The sequence below is a fragment of the Brachypodium distachyon genome, chromosome 1, assembly GCF_000005505.3.
Source record: "Brachypodium distachyon strain Bd21 chromosome 1, Brachypodium_distachyon_v3.0, whole genome shotgun sequence".
Taxonomy (NCBI): Eukaryota; Viridiplantae; Streptophyta; class Magnoliopsida; order Poales; family Poaceae; genus Brachypodium; species Brachypodium distachyon.
Genome location: NC_016131.3, coordinates 25,209,193 through 25,229,884, shown reverse-complemented (window position 1 = coordinate 25,229,884; position 20,692 = coordinate 25,209,193). Strand labels below are relative to the sequence as shown.

Below are 20,692 nucleotides of genomic sequence, written 5' to 3'. Positions count from 1 at the left end.
AAGCCCTGTATAACCACGTATTCACATGCATAGATTCATTGGCCGATCTCTATGATTTCCTTGTACAAGCCCCATGTTTCCTTTTTTCTCTTAATTGAAGCGATAACTCAGGATTTCGAGGAAAGGAAACAACCGCGTCAGCTCTTTACTGGAGTTAATTGCCATGCATGCGTAATTGCCTAGGGAAGAGGAAAGGAAATGAATGGTTAGTTGCCCCTACAATTACGCTAGGCCATTAATTTCTTCGGGAGTAGAAACGGCAAGTACTAGATTTTTTTGTAATTTTTCCGTTAAGCCTGCTGTTAATGACACGCGAGGTGAGAATCTGCCTTGGTTACCATCGACGCGGCTTGCATGTATTCACATCGTGCTTCCTTGTAATTTAACGGCTTAGGTTAATTCCGATGTTTTTTTTTTCTGGCCAAGAACCCTCCTTCTTCCCAACCGCCCTCCTCTTACGGATCCATGGTCTTCGGCCGACCCCTCCAATCACTGTCCTCCTCATGGATCAATGGCCTGTCCTTTCTCGTAATAATCTGTTTCCAACCCGAAACGATCAATTTTGCCAAGTACTACAACTACGAGTCTACAGCAAAATCTGATTGATTGGAAGCATCAATTAAATGAGATCCATACATATGGAATGGTTCGGGGATCAATATTGCCTTGTTTACGCCACAACGGACGTACGCCGTGCGAGTACGTATACGCGTACAACCTCCTTTGACCCGGATGGGCTTTCGAGGGTCATACGCTGGGTTGTACGGCCGTGATATTTACAAAACTGCCCTAATGGCCGAAGGTGTACGCTTCAATCACAGCCATCCTTGTATTTTTCGCGGGCCTGAGGGGGTGTATAGAATTAGAAGTGTCTACATATATCCTGTAGGCTCCCTAAAAAAACATTTTGCAGAAAGTGTTGGCCGAATCTAACTTTTTTTGTTGAGGAAACACAGTACAGACGCAAGCACTCACACACACGCACGTACACTCACCCCTATGAACGCACGCACGCACACCCTACCCCTATGAGCACCTCCGAGAGACTGAGCCACCGGCTGATCATCTTGAGATTGACGAAGTCACCACAGGCGCCTCGTAGTTGACGGATACGTCACTTCCACTGAAATCACAACGCCGGTTAAAGGCTGGAATAAATCCAGAAAATGCAAGCGCTCATGTCAAGTCTGAAACTTGAATCTGGATGGGTTGGTTCTAAAAAAAAAACCCAACCACCTGAGTTCGCGTTGGCCGAATCCAGCTAAACCCCAAGCGCGATAAGCCCATTCTGGTCTTGTTGGGCCTTGCTGGCGCCAGTTTAGAGAGACGATACATTCCAGGCCCATCCCCCTTTGCTACTCTCCTTCGCGGCGTTGGTTTGGTTCCTCTCGTCTCCTCTCTCCCACCGCGCGCGCGCGGTCGATCCGTCACCCTCTCCGGCGACGGCGAGCCTCTCCGACTACGACCACCGCCCTCTATGTCCTCCTCCTAGTCGCACTGGTTTCATATGGTGAGGCTAATTCGAGATCTTTCCGTGGAGGTTCGAGGGAGATCGATCGAACCCTCGAGGTCTTCTCCGACTCCGCACGGGCACGGCCCCTTTGCTCGATTTCCTCAATCCAGGACAGGTGAACCCACATTCTATCAAGCTTATAGTGGTGGAGTAGGTAGTAGAAAATGCCTCTTCTCTGTTCCTTTTTTGCTGTTAAGGAATCGAGCTTTAAAATACAAAATGCCTCCTGCCTTGCTAGGGAACCCAACGCACACCGAGTTCGGTTTTTCACTAGTACCTCCTACTTTTCCTTACATAATGATTTTTATGTTAACCTGAGTGGGCGATACCAGTGCGCTACCAGGAATCCACTCAGAGTCTACAATATTTGTTTGTTACAGAAAAAGCATGTTAAGTAAGTTGTATGGGTTCCTTTATATACAACTACAACTATACCTAAAGGGTTACAAAAGTAAAGGAAAAACTAGCTTTATGGGCGGCGATGCCAGTGCACTGCAGGGAATCTACTCAGTGCCGGTATATTATTTTTCTTCTGGAAAAAGCGTCTCACATGAAGTTGTATGGGTTTCCCTATGTACAATTTTGCAAAAGAAAAAAAAGCAAAAACTAGCTTTGACGAAACACAAGCTTTTGATCATGGGGCGGCATGGTGTGGTGGCAATTTTGCCCTGGGGTTTAGGTGGCTCTCCTCTCCGTCCGGCTTTCTTTTTTCCTTGTTTCTTGCCGACATCTCATCACTGTCGTCTAATCAAGCTAACACGCCCTGTCGCTTGACTATTTCTTTATTTACATGCATTGTTGGTTCACATGCTTTCATTTTATACTCCTTTGTTGTACCTCCAATTAATTAATGGTACACATTACTTTTGACAGTTCTGCTACGTTGCTTGCATGTGGTAGCTAGGGGCTCTGCAATTCCTATCTCATTCATTCATCAGATCAGATACACCACATGCATCATGCATGGTCTAGTCCAGCTCCACCTAATACAGCGCACTGCATCAGCTAAAGGGAGTACCAAGTTCCATCCTCTCAGGCGCTGCATCGAGGAAGTAGAACTAAAATGCAGAAAGAAAGAAAAACGGTACACTGGTTTAGCCTCGGTAATTAAGATCAAACGAAGTAAACATAATCTGTAGCTAGGATTGGATCTGGCCTTTTTATATTTTTGTATTTTCTTTAATAACAGAGTGTCAGTGGCTGCTTTGTTCACATAAGGATTGGTCAGATCAGATCAACTTTCGATCGACGAGCTGAATACAATACACGCATTCATGCCTTTGCCTTAATTATGAACATGCAGATGAAGATGTCAAGAACTGTCGTGTGAGCGATCACTGTTACTCCCTCCGTTTCATAAAGATTGGCATGATTTTGAACTAGAACTAGTTTAAATCCGTGCCAATCATTATGGCACGGAGGGAGTAATTAAGATTGCGATGGTGGAGGTGAATGATATAAATATGAGTCCTTTCATCAACCGGAAGACGAGCTGCAACTCTGCGCTCAACTTGCTCTGGCTGGCTCACTAGGGCTGGGCCCATAAACGAGACTTGCTCTGGCTGGCTAAACTGCACATGCTCATTTCAAGCATCATCATCATTCAGGTGGTCCCCTCTTGACGAACCCAAACATGATGTCTGAGGAGGAAGTTATGATTCAATATTTCGAGATGTGGTTGATCATTCATGGTCTCTTGTTTGCCGATGGAGGCACAACTACTGGCTGCATATGGTTCTTCTGATTCGATCAATTTCTGGGAGCAATGACAGAAGTTGACAACGGAGATGATGATGACTGCCTTAGAAACTCGTGTGTTGATCAGTAGAATTATTCGTATTGTAAACTTAAGAGCTGAGTTCCAGCAAGAATTTTAGAGGGAAGAAAAAAAAATGTACGGCTGCTGCTTGAGATGTGGCCAAACATTCCTATTGTAAACTTAAACGCCAGCTCCTCCTCTTCCTCTGGCCGGCGGCGAGTATATAGCTGCCAGCTCTTATAGGTTTGAAACTTGAGTCTCTGGTTTTGTTTGGAATATAATAAGAAGTCTGTTAGTGACTGTTTTTGTTAAAAGAAAACTTGAGATCAACTTTCGATGACTTACGGAAAGATGCCATTTTTCCTTATTTCTTGCCGACATCTCACCGCCCACCGTCACATGGTCTGGTTCAATTCTCCACTTCATTTCAGTTCTTTTACCACAAGTGGGTTCATACTTCCAAAAGTGAGTACAAATCACTTTTGGCAGTTGTGCTCTGTTTTTTGCGTGGTGGAGCTATTGTTGGGGATCCTCAATTCTTTCGATTCTTTTGAATGAAGTAGGGAGGGGAGGCCCCAACCTGATTTAAATTGAAATGGAGCCGAAATGCTCAGGGTTGCGGAGCAGCAGAAACTGGTGAAGAACAATATTTACAATCAGGGATAGAACCCAGTCTAGCCACAAGAATTGGCTCCTCAATTCTTAGATTTGTCGGGCTACTGGTATTCTTACACTCCACTCCTAATTTTCAAACAACATGAACGGTGCTCCTTTCCGATATGGAAAGAATGCTCCTACTGCGATAATCGACCCGCGGGCTGAATTAAATGACAGAGCTCCTACCTAATGTCTGAAGTGATTAGGCTCTTGGTTTACTGTCTCCTCCAACGGTCACATTATATGGTTTTTGGTCAATTCGAACATTAAGAAAAAATGACAGAGCTCTGTTTTTTTTACTGGCTCGTTGTTCAAGTTTAGATCTAGCTTTCCTTGGTGCGCACACACCAGCACGTGGCCAAGGAAAAAGAACTAGACACAAAACCTTTAGTTACTCAAGACTCAAGACGCAGATCAACACATGCATCTCCTCATTAGTTACTGAAGCGACTGAAGCGGACAAGCGTGCAGTAGTTACATCGCTATGCTATAAAAAGAACCCATCCATCCAGGCAGAAGTACACATCTTTACACAGCCCTCCCTTTAGTACCACAAAACTCCCACCACTCAATCCACAAACTAACTTACCGTGCTGGCGCCGGAGGAGATCGATGGAGGCGGCGATTGGCGTGGCAAGCGGGCTCATCGACGGTGTGGTGAATCTGCTGTCCAATGAGCTCGTGCAAGCGTATGTTGCCAGCACTGAGCTCGGCCTCAACGCCGACAAGATCAAAACGAGTCTGTTCTATGCGCAAGATCTGCTGCAGCAGGCCCGACAGCGGGGCATGGCCGAAGACAGGCCCGGCCTGCAGGGCCTGGTGCAGCAGCTCAGCGCCAAGGCTGACGAGGCCGAGGACGCGCTGGACGAGCTCCACTACTTCATGTTTCAAGACCAGCTAGACGGCACCAAGTACGCCGTGCCGGACCTTGGTGATGACCTCCGTGGTCATACTCGCCACGGTCGCCATGCTCTTCGCCACGCTGTCGGTAACTGCATTGCTTGCTTTTCTTGTTCGCGTATGCCGCAAGATAATCTTGATGATGGTTCTCTTGCTGTTGATACCAATAACCCACACAATGCAACCAAGCCTGCTAGTGCTAGTCGTAGCAATGCTGGACCAGCTGATAAGTTAACATTCCACAGAGTGGCAATGTCCAAAAAAATTAAGTTGGTCATAGAGCAAATACTTCCCCTTTGTGATAGAGTCTCTGAGTTGCTCAAAATAAATCCACCTCATGCCAACAACACTCCAATTGTCAGCCGAAAACGTCCTATCATAGGATCAACCACAACACAAGATACATTGTATGGGAGGAGAGACCTTTTTGAGCAAACTTTAAAAGATATCATCACCACCAGTGCAACAAATAGCAGTGAAAAGTTTTCTGTGCTGCCTATAGTTGGTCCGGGGGGCATTGGAAAGACAACTTTCACTCAACACCTGTATAATGATAAAAGGATAGACGAGCACTTCTCTGTTAGGGTTTGGATCTGTATATCAACTGATTTTGATGTGCTTAAGATCAGCCAACAGATCCTTAGCCGCATAGAAGGAAGCAACAATGCAAATCAAACAAGTTTAGATCAGCTCCAAATATCCATCGCACAAAATCTCAAGTCAAAAAGGTTTTTAATTGTCTTCGATGACATATGGGAATGCACTGACCAGAGTTGGGAAAACCTGCTAGCTCCATTCATGAAGGGGGAAGCCAAAGGTAGCATGGTTCTTGTCACAACTCGATTCCCATTTATAGCTAAAATGGTGAAATCAATCAACCCAATACCATTGGAAGGTCTGGAGCCTGATGAATTCTTCACGTTCTTTGAAGCATTTGTATTTGAGGGAAAAGAACCAGAGGATTACCAACATGCCTTAAATGATGTTGCAAGAAATATTGCAAAGAAGTTAAAGGGTTCACCTCTAGCAGCCAAAACAGTTGGTCGATTGTTGAGAAAGGACCTTTCTCGGGAACATTGGATGGGAGTTCTTGAAAACAATGAATGGCAAAACCAAAAAAATGACGATGATATTATGCCATCTCTAAGGATTAGCTATGATTACCTTCCTTTCCATTTGAAAAAATGTTTTCCTTATTTTGCATTGTTCCCCGAAGATTATAGTTTTAGGAATTTAGAGATTACCCAGTTTTGGATTGCAATAGGAGTCATAGACAAAGATGAGAAATACATGGAAGAACTACTGGACAATGGTTTTCTCGTAAAGGGGAATGATCGTTGGGGTGAACACTATGTGATGCATGATTTATTGCATGAACTGTCACGGAGTGTTTCATCCCAAGAATGCCTCAATATAAGTAGTAGTGTAAGTTTTAGAGCTGATGCCATCCCAAAATCTATTCGACACTTGTCTATTACTATGGAAGATAGATATGAGGGGACTTTTAGGAGAGAAATGGTGAAATTGAGGAGCAAGATAGACATTGTAAATTTGCGGGCTTTGATGATTTTTAGAGCGTACGGGGAAAATATTGATAAGATTTTGAAAGAAACTTTTAAGGAAATAGAGGGTCTCCGTGTCCTACTTGTAGAAATGAGCTCTGCAGACTCTCTGCCCAAAAACTTCTCAAAACTTCTCCACCTCCGGTACCTAAGAGTTAGCTCACCATATGGCTTATCAGAGATGAGCTTACCCAGTGCACTACCAATATTTTATCACTTGATATTCTTGGACCTACAAGATTGGCGCAGTAGTTCTAATTTGCCTGAGCACATTAGTCGCCTTGTGAATTTACGCCATTTCATTGCTAAAAATGAACTCCACTCCAATGTTCCTGAGGTTGGTAAGCTAGAGCAACTACAAGAGCTAAAAGAATTCCATGTTAAGAAAGAGACTCTTGGATTTGAAATGGAAGAGTTGGGGAAACTGACACATCTTGGAGGAGAACTCTGTTTACGTAATCTTGAAAAGGTTGCTAGCAAGGAAGAAGCTAATAAAGCCAATCTGGCTTTGAAAAGGAGTCTGAAAACATTGACACTAGTTTGGGGTACAGATCAAGCAGTTGCAGGTGCTACCGATGTTGTTGATGGTCTCCAGCCACATGATAATCTCAGAGAACTTGCCATTGAAGATCATGGTGGAGGCGTTGGTCCTCCTTGTTGGTTGTGTCATGACATACCCTTTAAACATTTGGAGTCTCTTGCTCTAGCTGGTGTGACTTGGGGCACACTTCCACCTTTTGGGCAGCTACCGTATCTCAAGATCATAAGGTTGAAAAATATTGCCGGGGTGCGTATTATAGGACCTGACCTTGGTTTCATTCACTTGAAGGAAGTTGAATTTGATGGGATGCCAGATCTCGAGAAGTGGGATGTGGGACCTAACTGCCATTCGTTTCCAAATCTTGAAAGCATCGTGTGCAAAAATTGTCCCAAATTCCTTGCACTGCCATTTTTTTCTGATTGCCTTGTCCCTTGCACAAAAGACATACACTATCCCAACCTATCTAAATTTCTTGTTACAGAATGCCCTCAGTTGCCCCTGCCCCCCATGCCTTATACTTCCACCCTGATACGTGTCCTGATACGTGTTGAAGTAGGTGATAGCCTTGGGACAATGAGTTACAGTGGAGATCGTTTGGTATTGCGGAGCTATGGCAGTGCATTAGCCTTCGAAAATATGGGCAAACTTGACAGCATCTCATTTTCAGGGGGGTCAACAATTCCATGGGCGGAACTTCCAACTCTAACCTCCCTCAGGCAATTTTTGATTGAAGAAGACCCAGGCTTTCTATCAATGGCTCTGCTCTCAAACCTCCCCACGTCTCTCACCAGTCTATCACTAATAGATTGCGAGAATTTAACAGCGGATGGGTTCAATCCTCTCATCGCAGCTGTCAACCTCAAGAAATTGGCGGTCTACAACACAGGACGAGAGGGTCCTCGCTCTGTAGCCGCGGATCTTCTCTCAGAATTGGTGGTGGCAAGCACGACCAAACTGTTGTTGCCTGCTGCAGGCTGCTTCCAATTGGAAACACTCGACGTGGATTGCATCTCAGCGATGCTTGCTGCTCCCGTCTGCAGCCTCTTCGCCACCACTCTCCACGAATTAGTCTTCAGTTGTGATCAGCGGGTGGAAAGCTTCACGGAAGAGGAAGAGGATGCGCTTCAGCTCCTCACCTCCCTCCAAACCCTATTTTTTTGGAAGTGCCCGGGTCTGCCGTCCCTCCCTGAAGGGTTACACAGCCTTTCTTCTCTCACGGAACTACAAGTCGTTGGTTGTCCTGAGATCCGGTCGCTGCCCAAGGGGGGCCTCCCCGCTTCTCTCACGAAACTCTATCAGGACTCTCTGCCTCTCGGGCTGTCCTGAGATCCGATCGCTGCCAAAGGAGGGTCTACCCACTTCTCTGCAAGCGTTATTCGCACGCAGTTGCAGTCCCGAGCTACACGAGCAAGCCAAGGAATTACAAGGAACAAAGCCAGATTTATACGTGGATTGTTTGACCTAGCCCAAGGTAACGTGCGAGTCCTCACCCCCACTAGCTTGTTACTTGCTGTTACCGTGTTCCTTATTCCTCTGTTTTTCTTAATTAATATATAGCACTGACTTGTGAATCCTGACAGGCTTGCAGCTGGCACGTACGGCTATGTTCTACGTCACGGGTTCAAATTGCTTGCTGTGTGCAATGCGTACATATGTCTGTATGTGCATCTGGCTGCAACAAGTCATGCCACATGCATGTACGTGCGTCAACAATGAGTACAAATCCACGGTAACACTTGTCGCCTCCAAGGTTTCTGTTTTCTCTTCGAGTAATGGCAAGCTGAAATATGCAATCCGGTTTCTACTGTGCATTACAAACTCTTGCCGTTACTTTGTTTTTCAGATTAGGAAGAACAAGACCAAGTCCCTCCCTCTTGCAGTTCTGAACCTTAATGCTTGATGAAGTAGCATATACATGTCAGTACCTTCTCATCATTCCGGTGTTACAAACTCTATGCTTAATAAATGTCCTTACTTCTTTTCCTTTTTATGCCATTCCTTTTTTCAGGAACAACCAGAGCATGTGCTTTCTCCATTCTTTTCAGGTTCCCTTGGCACAACATTTTGTCAACTTGGATCGGCAGGTAATAGATTGTCAGTTTTTTTTTTAATATTGGATTGTCAATATTGTATGGTGCATGCAGCACACCTTTCTCAATGTATTCTTTGCCTTCTCTTAATATCTCAATGCTGAAACATGTTTCATACAATACTGGAGCAGGTTGATTATCTGGTTGTGGTCTTGGTCAGTCCATGGTACTACGTACCAACTGTCAACTGCATGTTGTGCAGACTGGAGATTTCATTTCATATATCGTGATGTTTCGCTGGCATACTTCAGAGTTTCAGTTCCTACTTAGCAGGTTAACTTGTGATGAACTCATAGTAATCACCGAATATTTATATCCATGAGTGAATTTGGATGTTCATTTTCTGACGTTACATTGTTCCTCAGGTTCTGCAGAACCATTGCAGCCAACTGTAAAATTTGCAGTTGGTTATCAGAACTCTTATTTTGTTGCATCCAAACAGCGACAGCAATGGGAGCATCTGTCTTGAAGAAGCCGCGCAGTTCTGCATCTACTATATCTCAGAGGTCAGTTTGCCATTCTTTTGCTTCTTCCTTTTTTTATATGAAAAAATTGACATTATGCGTGCTGACGTTTCACTGGCACCCTTCAGAGTTTCAGCTCTTACCGAGCAGGTTTGCTTATGACCAACTCAAAGCAATGGCTGAGCATTTATATCCATGAGTGAATCTAGATGTTTCATTTTCTGACGTTACATTGTTACCCAGGTTTTCTGCATAAACTGGCAATTAACTGTAAATTCTGCAGTTGGCGTTCAGAACTCCAATTTTGTTGCATCCAAACAATAAAGGCAATGGGAGCATCTGTGTTGTTGTCTTGAAGGAGCTGTGCAGGACTGCATCTACCATCATCTCCAAGGCCAGTTGGTCATCCTTCCGCTTTACTCTTTCGATTTTGTTTTAGGAAAATCCTACAAAACACACGGACTCATTTCAAGCATATGGCATCATTGTTCAGGTGGTCTCCTCCCGGCCTCTTGATGGACCCAGTCCTGAGGCCTGAGAAGGAAGTTATGGTTCAAGATTTTGAGATTTGGCTGATCATTCATGGGCTCTCGTTTGCGGACAGAGGCACCACTGCTGGCGAACATATGGTTCTTCTGATTCGCTTAATTTCTGGGAGCAAGGATGGAAGTTGACACCAGAAATGATGATGACGGCTGCCTTGGAAACTCGTGTGTTGAGTTCCAGCAAGAAGTTTTAGAGTGAGGAAGAAAAAAAAATGTACGTACTGGTGGTGCTTGAGACGTGGCCAATGACATTGTTGTTGTATTGACGAACCTGCATTATTTGCATCTTCGGAGTATGATTAGGCATCACAGTTTACTTGCCCGTTCTTGCCTTTTGGGCGTACAATAAGAGCTTTTTTCTGAGTGGATGAGCTCCACACAATTGAGTTTATTATCATGTTGCAGCAATTGTCTTGTAATTTGTCACTGAATGTAGGCTCAACAACAGAACGACACTTTGCAGAAATTAGTGGTCACCGGGAAAAGAAAAAAAAAATCTAAACCCCAGTGCGATAAGCCCGTAAGCCATTGTGGTCTTGTTGGGCCGCAAGAAATAGAAAAGAAAAGCGAGATGGGCCAAAAGAGATCCCAGGCCTGCCCATTGCGCGTGGCCACGGCGAGCTCCTCATCCTCCTCCTATATGGCCTTTGTGTTGATGGCCGATTGGTGTCGAGGGACAAGTTAAGAAGCGAAGGCCATCACCTCACAGTTGAGAAAGGGATGGAAAATATTTATTTGCTAGTTCAATTGGGCCGGGCCGGTCTGGGCGGTGGTGGCGCCGCAACAAAGAGACAGCTGAAAACGAATGGATGGGCCGGTAGCTTCACAACTACTCCAGGCCCATTCGTGCTCGCTCGCTGCCGCCGGGACTCGACGTCCCCGGCGACGGCGACCTCCTCGCCGGAATGGAGCCCCGCCTGCCGTTCCCACCTCGTTAACTCACTCACCTGCAGCCCCTCACCCGCTTCGTACACAGACAGCACCTTACTCATCCGCACTGATGCTCCAGAAGGCGCGCGCGCCCGGCCACGACACTCGTCGGCGCTACAGTTCGAAAGCGACGGCGAGACCTTGGTGATGGAGGTCTGTCGTTCCCCGCCTGCCGTTACCACCTCGTTAATTCGGAATCCATGGAGGGTCCACGGAGATCGCGCCTCCGTCTTCCCCGAGTCCGGCTCCGGTCGACCACCCCCAATTTGTCGATTTCGTCGATCCAGGTGAGCCCTACCTTCCCACCTATTTTATTTACATTTCTTAGCATTGAGGATCGATGGAGATGAATCGTCTTCGAGTCTAGATTCTAATCCCGAATGGTTCAACTGCATATCTTTTCGTCGCGCGGTTGTTGCCATACATGATTGGTCTCTAGCAGTCGTCTCAATACTATGTAATCATGCTGTGAACCTGTGTCTGTAGCATCTAGTCGTTGGTTCACCCTTCGAGTCGTCTATATCTAATCCCGAATGGTTCAACAAGCAAAACAACACACCAACTCCATTATGTATCTCTCGCGCTTCTCTTGAATCTCTTTACACGTTGGCCGGCCGCATAAGTCACACATTGATCGATCTGGTATGATATAGTACTACTACTACTTGTGTGTTTTTTATTTAAAGAAACATGCATGATCAGGTCCTTGTGTTTTAGTTATTGTTACGCATCCATCCCACAACCACCTTCAATGGACATGTTTGTCTCCAGCTCGGGCCTCATGTGTGAATTCCTCTTAATTTGTTTATCTTAGAAACGAAGCATCCTCCTTGAGTGCACCGTGTGAGGTCAAGCTTGTTAAGATGCCTTTCCAATCTATTAGAGTTCGAGTGGCACACTAATCAAGTGCCACTTGCATCTACTCATTATTTACTGAAGTGGACAAGCGTGCAGAAGTTACATCACTACGCTATAAAAAAGGATCATAACTAGACTATCTAACTGCAATATCTTGTCCATCACCATGGAAGACAGATGTGCTGAAAATTTTAGGAGAGAAATGGCTAAACTGAAGAGCAAGATAAATATCGGTAAGTTGGGGACTTTGATGATATTTAGAAAATACAATAAAGGTATCACTGACATCTTAAAAGAAACGTTTGAGGAAATAAAGGATCTCCGTGTCCTATTTATAGTAATGAGCTCTGCAGACTCTCTGCCCAAAAACTTCTCAAAACTTCTCCACCTCCGGTACCTAAGAGTTAGCTCACCATATGGCTTATCAGAGATGAGCTTACCCAGTGCACTCCCATTATTTTATCATTTGATATTCTTGGACCTAGGAGATTGGCACGGTAGTTCTAGTTTGCCTGAGTACATTAGCCGACTTGTGAATTTGCGCCATTTCATTGCTAAAAATGAACTCCACTCCAATGTTCCTGAGGTTGGTAAGTTAGAGCATCTAAAAGAGCTAAAAGAATTCCATGTTAAGAAAGAGACTGTTGGATTTGAAATGGAAGAGTTGGGGAAAATGACAGATCTTGGAGGAGAACTCTGTGTACGTAATCTTGAAAAGGTTGCTAGCAAGGAAGAAGCTAATAAAGCCAATCTGGCTTTGAAAAGGAGTCTGAAAACATTGACACTAGTTTGGGGTACAGATCAAGCAGTTGCAGGTGCTACCGATGTTGTTGATGGTCTCCAACCACATGATAATCTCAGAGAACTTGCCATTGAAGATCATGGTGGAGGCGTTGGTCCTCCTTGTTGGTTGTGTCATGACACACCCTTTAAACATTTGGAGTCTCTTGCTTTATCTGGTGTGACTTGGGGCACACTTCCACCTTTTGGGCAGCTACCGTATCTCAAGATCATACGGTTGAAAAATATTGCGGGGGTGCGTATTATAGGACCTGACCTTGGTTTTTTGCGCTTGAAGAAAGTTGAGTTTGATGAAATGCCAGATCTTGAGAAGTGGGATGTGGGACCTAATTGCCATCTCCTTCCAAATCTTGAAAGCATCGTCTGCAAAAATTGTCCCAAATTCCTTGCACTGCCATTTATTTCTGATTGCCTTGTCCCTTGTATACAACACATACACTATCCCAACCTATCTGAATTTGTTGTTACAGAATGCCCTCACGTCTCTCACCAGTCTATTACTAATAGATTGCGAGAATTTAACAGCGGATGGGTTCAATCCTCTCATCGCAGCTGTCAACCTCAAGGAATTGGCGGTCTACAACACAGGAGAAAATGGTCCTCGCTCTGTAGCCGCGGATCTTCTCTCAGAATTGGTGGTGGCAAGCAGTACCAAACTGTTGTTGCCTGCTGCAGGCTGCTTCCAATTGGAATCACTCTTCGTGGATTGCATCTCAGCGATGCTTGCTGCTCCCGTCTGCAGCCTCTTCTCCACCACCCTCCGCGAGTTATACTTCAGTTGTGATCAGCGGGTGGAAAGCTTCACGGAAGAGGAAGAGGATGCGCTTCAGCTCCTCACCTCCCTCCAAACCCTTTATTTGTGGACGTGCCCGGGTCTGCCGTCCCTCCCGCAAGGGTTACACAGCTTTTCTTCTCTCACGGAACTAAATGTTGTTGGTTGTCCTGAGATCCGGTCGCTGCCCAAGGGGGGCCTCCCCAATTCTCTCCGGAAACTGCGACTCTTTGACTTTCCTGAAATCCGATCGCTGCCAAAGGAGTACCTCCCCACTTCTCTGCGAGAGCTATCCGTATTCAATTGCAGTCCCGACCTACACGAGCAAGCCAAGGAATTACAAGGAACAAAGCCAGATTTGCACGTGTATTGTTAGACCTAGCCCAAGGTAACACGCGAGTCCTCACCCCACTAGCTCGTTACATTCTGTTACCGTTTTCCTTCTTCCTCTCTTTTTATTAATTCATATATAGCACTGACTTGTGAACAGGCTTGCAGCTGGCACGTATGGCTATGTACTACGTCGCGCCTTCAAATTGCTAGCTGTGTGCAATGTGTACATATGTTGTGAGTCATTTCAGCCTACCTACTCTTTCTAGATGCAACAAGTCATGTGGCATCCATGGTTGTGCACAGAAATCAGACAGAATATACCTAGATTTACGAGTAGAAATACAAGGTAACACTTGTAGCCTCCAAGGATTTACTTTATTTTTTTCTCTTTATGTAATTTTTTTGCAAGCTGACATATGCAATCTGGTTGCTACTGTATGTTGGAGTTTTCAGATTAGGAACAAGACGAAGGTTCTTATTTACAGTTGGGAACAAGACTGAGGCTCTTATTTACAGTTATGGAGGTGAATGTCGATTTTCTTGTTTTCATCTATTCTTAAATGGAATCTCATCAAGTGATAATCTGCAGGATGAAGTATGCAATCCAGTTGTTCTAGAGATTGGATGGAGTCCCTTCAAGAGAACATAGAGCTATATCCTAGCTACTGTTAGTTCAGAAGCTTTGTTTTACAAGTTGGCAACAGGATATTCTGGTAGTTAAGCTGCTGCTTATATTGTTCTGCTTTATGTAATTGCAAATCTTGAGTTAATATTTGTATTTTAGAGAAAAACATGAGACCTCATACAGTATTGTTCTTATAATCGGCCTTATTGGTTTATTAGGACAGTGTTTAATGCAACAATGTAATTGGTTTTCTGACCTTACATTAGTGACTCCGATTCTGCAGGACAATTACAGAGAACAGTGGATCAAGAAGCTGGCATTCCATTCAGCAATCAGCACTCGGTTGTTCCATCCAAAGAATGTTGGTTTAAAAGAAGCCTCTGTCTTGATGTCTCGAAGGAGGTGTGCAGTCGTGCATCGACGATCTCAAAGGTCAGTCGCTCATTCCATTCAGAATTTAAGATGAAAAAAAATTCCCTTCTAAAGAAGTGCTCGCCTGATTTATTTCATTCATGTGGCATCATCGTTCAGGTGTAAAATTATGGTTCAAGATGTCCAGACCGGACTATACTGGTTTGCCGACAGAGACAGCAAGCGGAGCGCTCCTGGTTCAGTTTCTGCAAAAGCAACAGCACGGATGGCCAGATCGGGGTCGGACCTGAAGCTAACTCACGAGAGACGACAATGGTGGTGGCTTGGGAAACTCGTGTTAGTTTGTTGTACCGTGTTTGACCAGTAGAGTTATTCCTATATGTTGTAAACTCGAAGCGCTGGAGTTCTTATTTGTCAGTTCCAGCAAGAATTCGAGAGAGAAAATAATATGTGTACTTGTACTGGTGCTCGAGACGAGGCAGTGACATTGTTGTTACCTGCATTCTTGCCTTTGGACGTGCAAGGACAGCATTTGAGTCTGTCATGTTGCAACAATGTCTTAATTTGGCACTGTATGAAAATCAGTGTATCCTGTACAGGCTCAACACAGCAGGAGAAGTGATGTTTGACTGCAAAAGCGTTGACCGGATCTAAACCCCAAAGGTGCGATAAGCCCATTCTCGTTTCGTTGGGCCACGAGAAAAGGGCACAGCAACAGAGACAAAGCCGAAAGGAAAAAAACAGGGATGGGCCACAAAGAGATCACCAGGCCCATTGCGCGCGGTCGGTCACCCTCTCCAGCGACGGCGACCCCCCTCCTCCTCGCCTCGATGGCCGGCGGCGAGTCTACCCTTCCGCGGGCCCTTGCGCGCGGTCGGTCGGTCACCCTCTCCGGCGACGGCGGCCCTCCTCCCCTTCTTCATCCTCACCTCGATGGCCGGCGGACATCCATCGCCTTCCTTGGAGCGAGGTCTTCCCCGAAGGCCTAGGTCGATTCAATTTCCAATTCCAGGTGAGCCACCACATAATTCTCTCTTATCTGCTCCCTCGCCATCACACACACACAAATCATCCCTTGTTGCTCACAACCCAACCCAACCCAACCCAACCCATTCAGCCATGTACTCCCTAATACTACCCCTTCAGAGCTCCACACGGACACAAGTCACGTTCCTGTCGTTCCTGCAGTATATTGTTTGTTTGCTTCTTCAGATAAAATTAGCCAGCATCACACACACATTGTCTGTCCATTCCATTCGTACATTATAACCTTGTGTGCATCAACGCACCCTTTTAACTTTGCCCTGCTTAATTTCGACTTAATTGTCATGCAATGCAATGCACTTAATTTCGACTTAATCATGTATCAAACCAGAGCCACAAACAGTTTCTGGTCCCAGCCACATTCATTGCTGCTGCAGTGGTACATAAAGGGTAGTAAAATGTAAATTCTGATCTACACCTACCAATCCTGAAGAACAGTAACTCTGAATCTCTTCACAGCACATGGGCGCCCCAGCCTGGTCACTCACTCACTACTCAGTGAATCCAGATTTAGTTGGCTGGTGAGCAGTCAGCATCTTGCAGCAAAGCACCACCACCAAGCACCAAAGCTCACTGCTCACCTTTCGATCTGCGTCGCGGCTCGCAGGTACTCCCTCCGCGTTGTCCAAATATTACAGGTATCTATATATCTAAACGTTTTTCAAAAATAGATACATTCATATTTAAACAAATTTGAGTCAAGAATTTAGGAGGGAGTACATGCAATACAATCATGCATCAGGCTTAAAAGAGGCCCACAACAAAGTAAAGCAAAGCAAAGCAAAAGAAAGAAGGGGCACATCACATGGGCCGTACCACCATGGGCATCACATCAGAGTACAGGCGCGGGCCCGGCCCACTCACGAGGACGTGTTGGATTCCGCGGTGCGATACAGGACGAGGAGACGACTTGACTTCCTTTCAGTGCTCCACTGCTGATGCTGTGGAACTATCGTCAATCATCGACACACAGATCCCCATTCCGCATCCAAGAAAACCCATCCCCTGCAAGAAAGAATCCCCAATCCCACCACACAAACCCTGTGGGCGCAGGCGCCGGAGGAGATGGAGGCGGCGATTGGCGAGATTATGACGAAGCTGCTGCATCTGCTGATGTCGTTACCCATAAATCACGCAATGCTGGACCAGCTGATAAGTTGTCTTTCGACCGAGTGGCAATGTCCAAGAAGATTAAGCTGGTCTTAGAGCAAATACTTCCCCTATGTGACAGAGTCTCTGAGTTACTCAAAATAAATCCACCTCATGCCAACAACACCGCAATTGGCAGCCTAAAACGGCCTCTCATCGGATCAACAACTACACAAGATACATTGTATGGGAGGCAAGACCTTTTTGAGAAAACCATAAAAGATATCATCACCAGTGCAGCAAATAGCAGGGAAAAGCTTTCTGTTCTGCCTATAGTTGGCCCGGGCGGTATTGGAAAGACAACTTTCACTCAACACTTGTATAATGATAAAAGGATAGACGAGCACTTCTCTGTTAGGGTTTGGATCTGTGTATCAACTGATTTTGATGTGCTTAAGATCAGCCAACAGATCCTTAGCTGCATAGAAGGAAGCAACAATGCAAATCAAACAACAAGTTTAGATCAGCTCCAAATATCCATCGCACAAAATCTCAAGTCAAAAAGGTTTTTAATTGTCTTCGATGACATATGGGAATGCACTGACCAGAGTTGGGAAAACCTGCTAGCTCCATTCATGAAGGGGGAAGCCAAAGGTAGCATGGTTCTTGTCACAACTCGATTCCCATTTATAGCTAAAATGGTGAAATCAATCAACCCAATACCATTGGAAGGTCTGGAGCCTGATGAATTCTTCTCTCAGAATTGGTGGTGGCAAGCACGACCAAACTGTTGTTGCCTGCTGCAGGCTGCTTCCAGTTGGAAACACTCGACGTGGATTGCATCTCAGCGATGCTTGCTGCTCCCCTCTGCAGCCTCTTTGCCACCACCCTCCACAAATTACACTTCAGTTGTGATCAGCGGGTGGAAAGCTTCACGGAAGAGGAAGAGAATGCGCTTCAGCTCCTCACCTCCCTCCAAACCCTAGCTTTTTGGCACTGCTGGGGTCTGCCGTCCCTTCCGCAAGGGTTACACAGCCTTTCTTCTCTCACGGAACTATATGTCAGTACTTCTCCTGAGATCCGGTCGCTGCCCAAGGGGGGCCTCCCCGCTTCTCTCACGAAACTCTATCTCCGGGGCTGTCCTCAGATCCGATCGCTGCCAGAGGAGGGCCTCCCCACTTCTCTGCGAGAGCTATTCGTATATAGTTGCAGTCCCGAGCTACAGGAGCAAGCCAAGGAATTACAAGGAACAAAGCCAGATTTGCAGGTGTACGCCTAGCGCCCTAGCCTAAGGTAACACACGAATCCTCTTTCGAGCGAGTTATTCCGAATTTAATTACCATTGTCCTTCTTCTTTTTCCTTACTTCATATATAGTACTGACTTGTGAATTCAACCAGGCTTGCCGACATGTGCAGCTACATACTCTCTCACGGGTTCGAATTGCTATCTGCATGTGGTGTGTAGACATGGTTATGCATGTGCATATGGATGCAACGTGCAAGTAAGCAACCTAGGAAATTAGATGGAATATACCCAGATTTATGAGGAGAAATCCACGGTAACACTTGTCGCCTCCAATGATGTACCTTGTTTTTTCTCTTCAGGTAAAATAGCTTGTACTCATTATGATTCCTCCTGTACGTAGAATTTTCGGACTAGGAAGGAGAAGACCAAGGATATTTCACAAATTGGCAACAGGATATTCAGGTAGTTAAACTGCTGTCTATATAGTTCTGTTTTATGTGTCTCATTACTCTTCTGCCACTTATTACTGCCCTTCTCATAAACTTAACATCATTCACCGGGAAGCTTCTTTTAGGATAACAATCTAAAGCTTACACTAATTCTGAAGACAACTCTGGCTGCTGGTAAGCAGTGCCAGTTGGCAACAAACAATCGTAAGTATGTCCTTGATGTCATTCTTTACCATGCTTTCAGTGTATGTCAAATGGATCGACCTACCTAATTCTGAAGACAACTCCTAAATTACTTGAATACTTTTCCAGGAAGTTAATTGTAACTGCCACATTCAATAAGCACCTAATAGTCGTGGTCTCGTGGAGAAGCTATCTTAGCTGAAGGTGTGCATCTTTTAGAGAATATCGTAACAGAAATTCTTATATTTGCATTTTACACAAAAATGAGATTTCATACAGAATTGTTCTTGTAGGACTGAACTGCTTGCTTACAAGTTAATAAGGGTACAGGATGTGTTCCATTGGAAGGCTGCAATTATGGATAATTAACTTTCTGCTACACGTTGACCACAAGTCTTTTGGTAGGTATCTGCCATTTTTGGCACCAGTTTTGGCTGGCACTGTCTACCTTTAGAAACTGACATCCGACACTTACAAAAAAAACCGGAAGCGAAGGCCTTAGCAGTCGACAAGAGTGTTTCATCACTATGAGGCAATGATGCTATACTATTCGTTCACAATACTGCCATTCTCTTCATATGAAATCAGTGCCTTGATTCGAGAGTGTTAGTTCCAATTTTCTTCAGTCCCTATGATTGAACAACTCATGTGGACACTCACGTAAGTAGCACCTGAGCATTGCTTCTGTGTTTGAGTTGTTGTTACAGTTTAAACGTTTTGAGCACTGAAGGAATCAGATCTTTTGAGATATCATACGAGAAACCGGTATATTTTGTTGTAATTTGGATTGTGGTAGTGATCCTAACCTTAACGCTGTGTAAATATTTCAGGTCTCATATCACAGAGGTGTCTTCATTGCTTCCTTGGAGAACTGACCGATTCAGTTGTACACGCATTGCCTAGCTTCCTGAGAAACTCGTGGATGGAGATCTGTCGAGGATAAGTTAGATTGTGGAGATTGCATACGTGATGATATTCACTGGCATCCTTCAGAGCTTCAGTTCTTACCTAGTAGGTTCACTTATGTCCCACTCAAAGTTTATATGCATGCGTGAATTTAGAAATTCATCTTCTGACATTACATTCTTTATTTGGATTCTGCAGAACCATTACAGCCAACTGTAAATTTTGCATTTGGCGTTCAGGTTTTCCCGCCCCTCTTGACAAACCCAAACCCAAACACCGAGGAGGACGTTATGATCCAAGATTAGATGCCATCGACCATGGCCTCTGGTTTACAGATGGAGAAACAACCACCAACTGGAGGCTCGTCGGCGCAACAACGTATGGGGCGTGTGCTGAGGTTATTCCGATTCAATTTCCAGGAGCAAGGCGATGCTCAAGAGATGACGATGATGGCTGCGTTGACCCCCTGTTTACTGTGTTTATATGTCGATCAGTAGAACCATTTGTACACCCAAAGAGCTGGAGCCTGGAGTTCTATAAGTAACGGTTTCAGTTCCAGCAAGAATTCGAGAAGAACAAGGAAACACCTACTGGCTACTGCTGCTTGAGACGAGGCCAATAACATCCCTGTTGCATTGAACCACCTGCAATATTGCATCTTCAGATACATATAAGAGCTTTATTTCGTTCTTTCTCGGTGTAACACTTAGACTGTTCATTCTTGCCTTGCACACATACGACGAGAGCTTTATTCTTTCTTTCTTGGCGTGACACTTAGACTGTTCATTCTTGCCTTGCACACATACAACGAGAGCTCTCTCTTTCTCAGGGGATGAGCTCCAGGATGGAGTGTGTCATGTTGCAGCAATGTCTACAGCCTTCCCCTTCTTTACTTTGCCACATACAATGACTGTGTTTTCATGGCCGTATCAGCCTTCCCCTTCTGATGCCCTTTTCAGATGTACTCCCTCCTATCCATAATAAGTGTCTCAGATTTTGTACTAACTTAGTAATTTTTTGGGGGGTAATTTTTTTTTGTTAAGTTGTAAAGA

General features: G+C 45.0%; 1 protein-coding gene and 1 long non-coding RNA gene across 24 annotated transcripts; both read left to right on the top strand.

Annotated features, from left to right (window-relative positions):
* Nucleotides 1–1,115: 1,115 nt before the first annotated feature.
* On the top strand, nt 1,116–3,533 carry LOC112272286. Of its 2 annotated transcripts, none has more exons than XR_002965870.1 (2): nt 1,116–1,628; nt 2,817–3,533. It is a non-coding gene; the product is annotated as an uncharacterized LOC112272286 (long non-coding RNA). The 2 variants fall into 2 exon arrangements; XR_002965869.1 differs by having other exon boundaries at nt 1,499–1,628; nt 2,387–3,533.
* A 905-nt stretch (nt 3,534–4,438) lies between these two features.
* On the top strand, nt 4,439–20,645 carry LOC104585142 (putative disease resistance protein At3g14460). 22 transcript variants are annotated; one of them, XM_024462656.1, is made up of 14 exons: nt 4,439–7,737; nt 13,128–13,780; nt 13,883–14,071; nt 14,179–14,249; nt 14,315–14,438; nt 14,634–14,782; nt 14,882–16,373; nt 16,477–18,148; nt 18,255–18,415; nt 18,503–18,564; nt 18,667–18,755; nt 18,864–18,938; nt 19,028–19,745; nt 19,839–20,645. In XM_024462656.1, exons 1-2 carry the CDS (start codon nt 4,542–4,544, stop codon nt 13,766–13,768), a joined length of 3,837 nt encoding a protein of 1,278 aa, XP_024318424.1. In that variant the 5' UTR covers nt 4,439–4,541; the 3' UTR covers nt 13,769–13,780; nt 13,883–14,071; nt 14,179–14,249; nt 14,315–14,438; nt 14,634–14,782; nt 14,882–16,373; nt 16,477–18,148; nt 18,255–18,415; nt 18,503–18,564; nt 18,667–18,755; nt 18,864–18,938; nt 19,028–19,745; nt 19,839–20,645. The 22 variants fall into 22 exon arrangements, with proteins under 22 accessions (XP_024318424.1, XP_024318421.1, XP_024318432.1 ...); XM_024462653.1 differs by having other exon boundaries at nt 16,470–18,148; XM_024462664.1 differs by having other exon boundaries at nt 14,882–18,148; nt 18,677–18,759; nt 19,028–19,135; nt 19,565–19,745.
* The last annotated feature ends 47 nt before the right edge of the window (nt 20,646–20,692 follow it).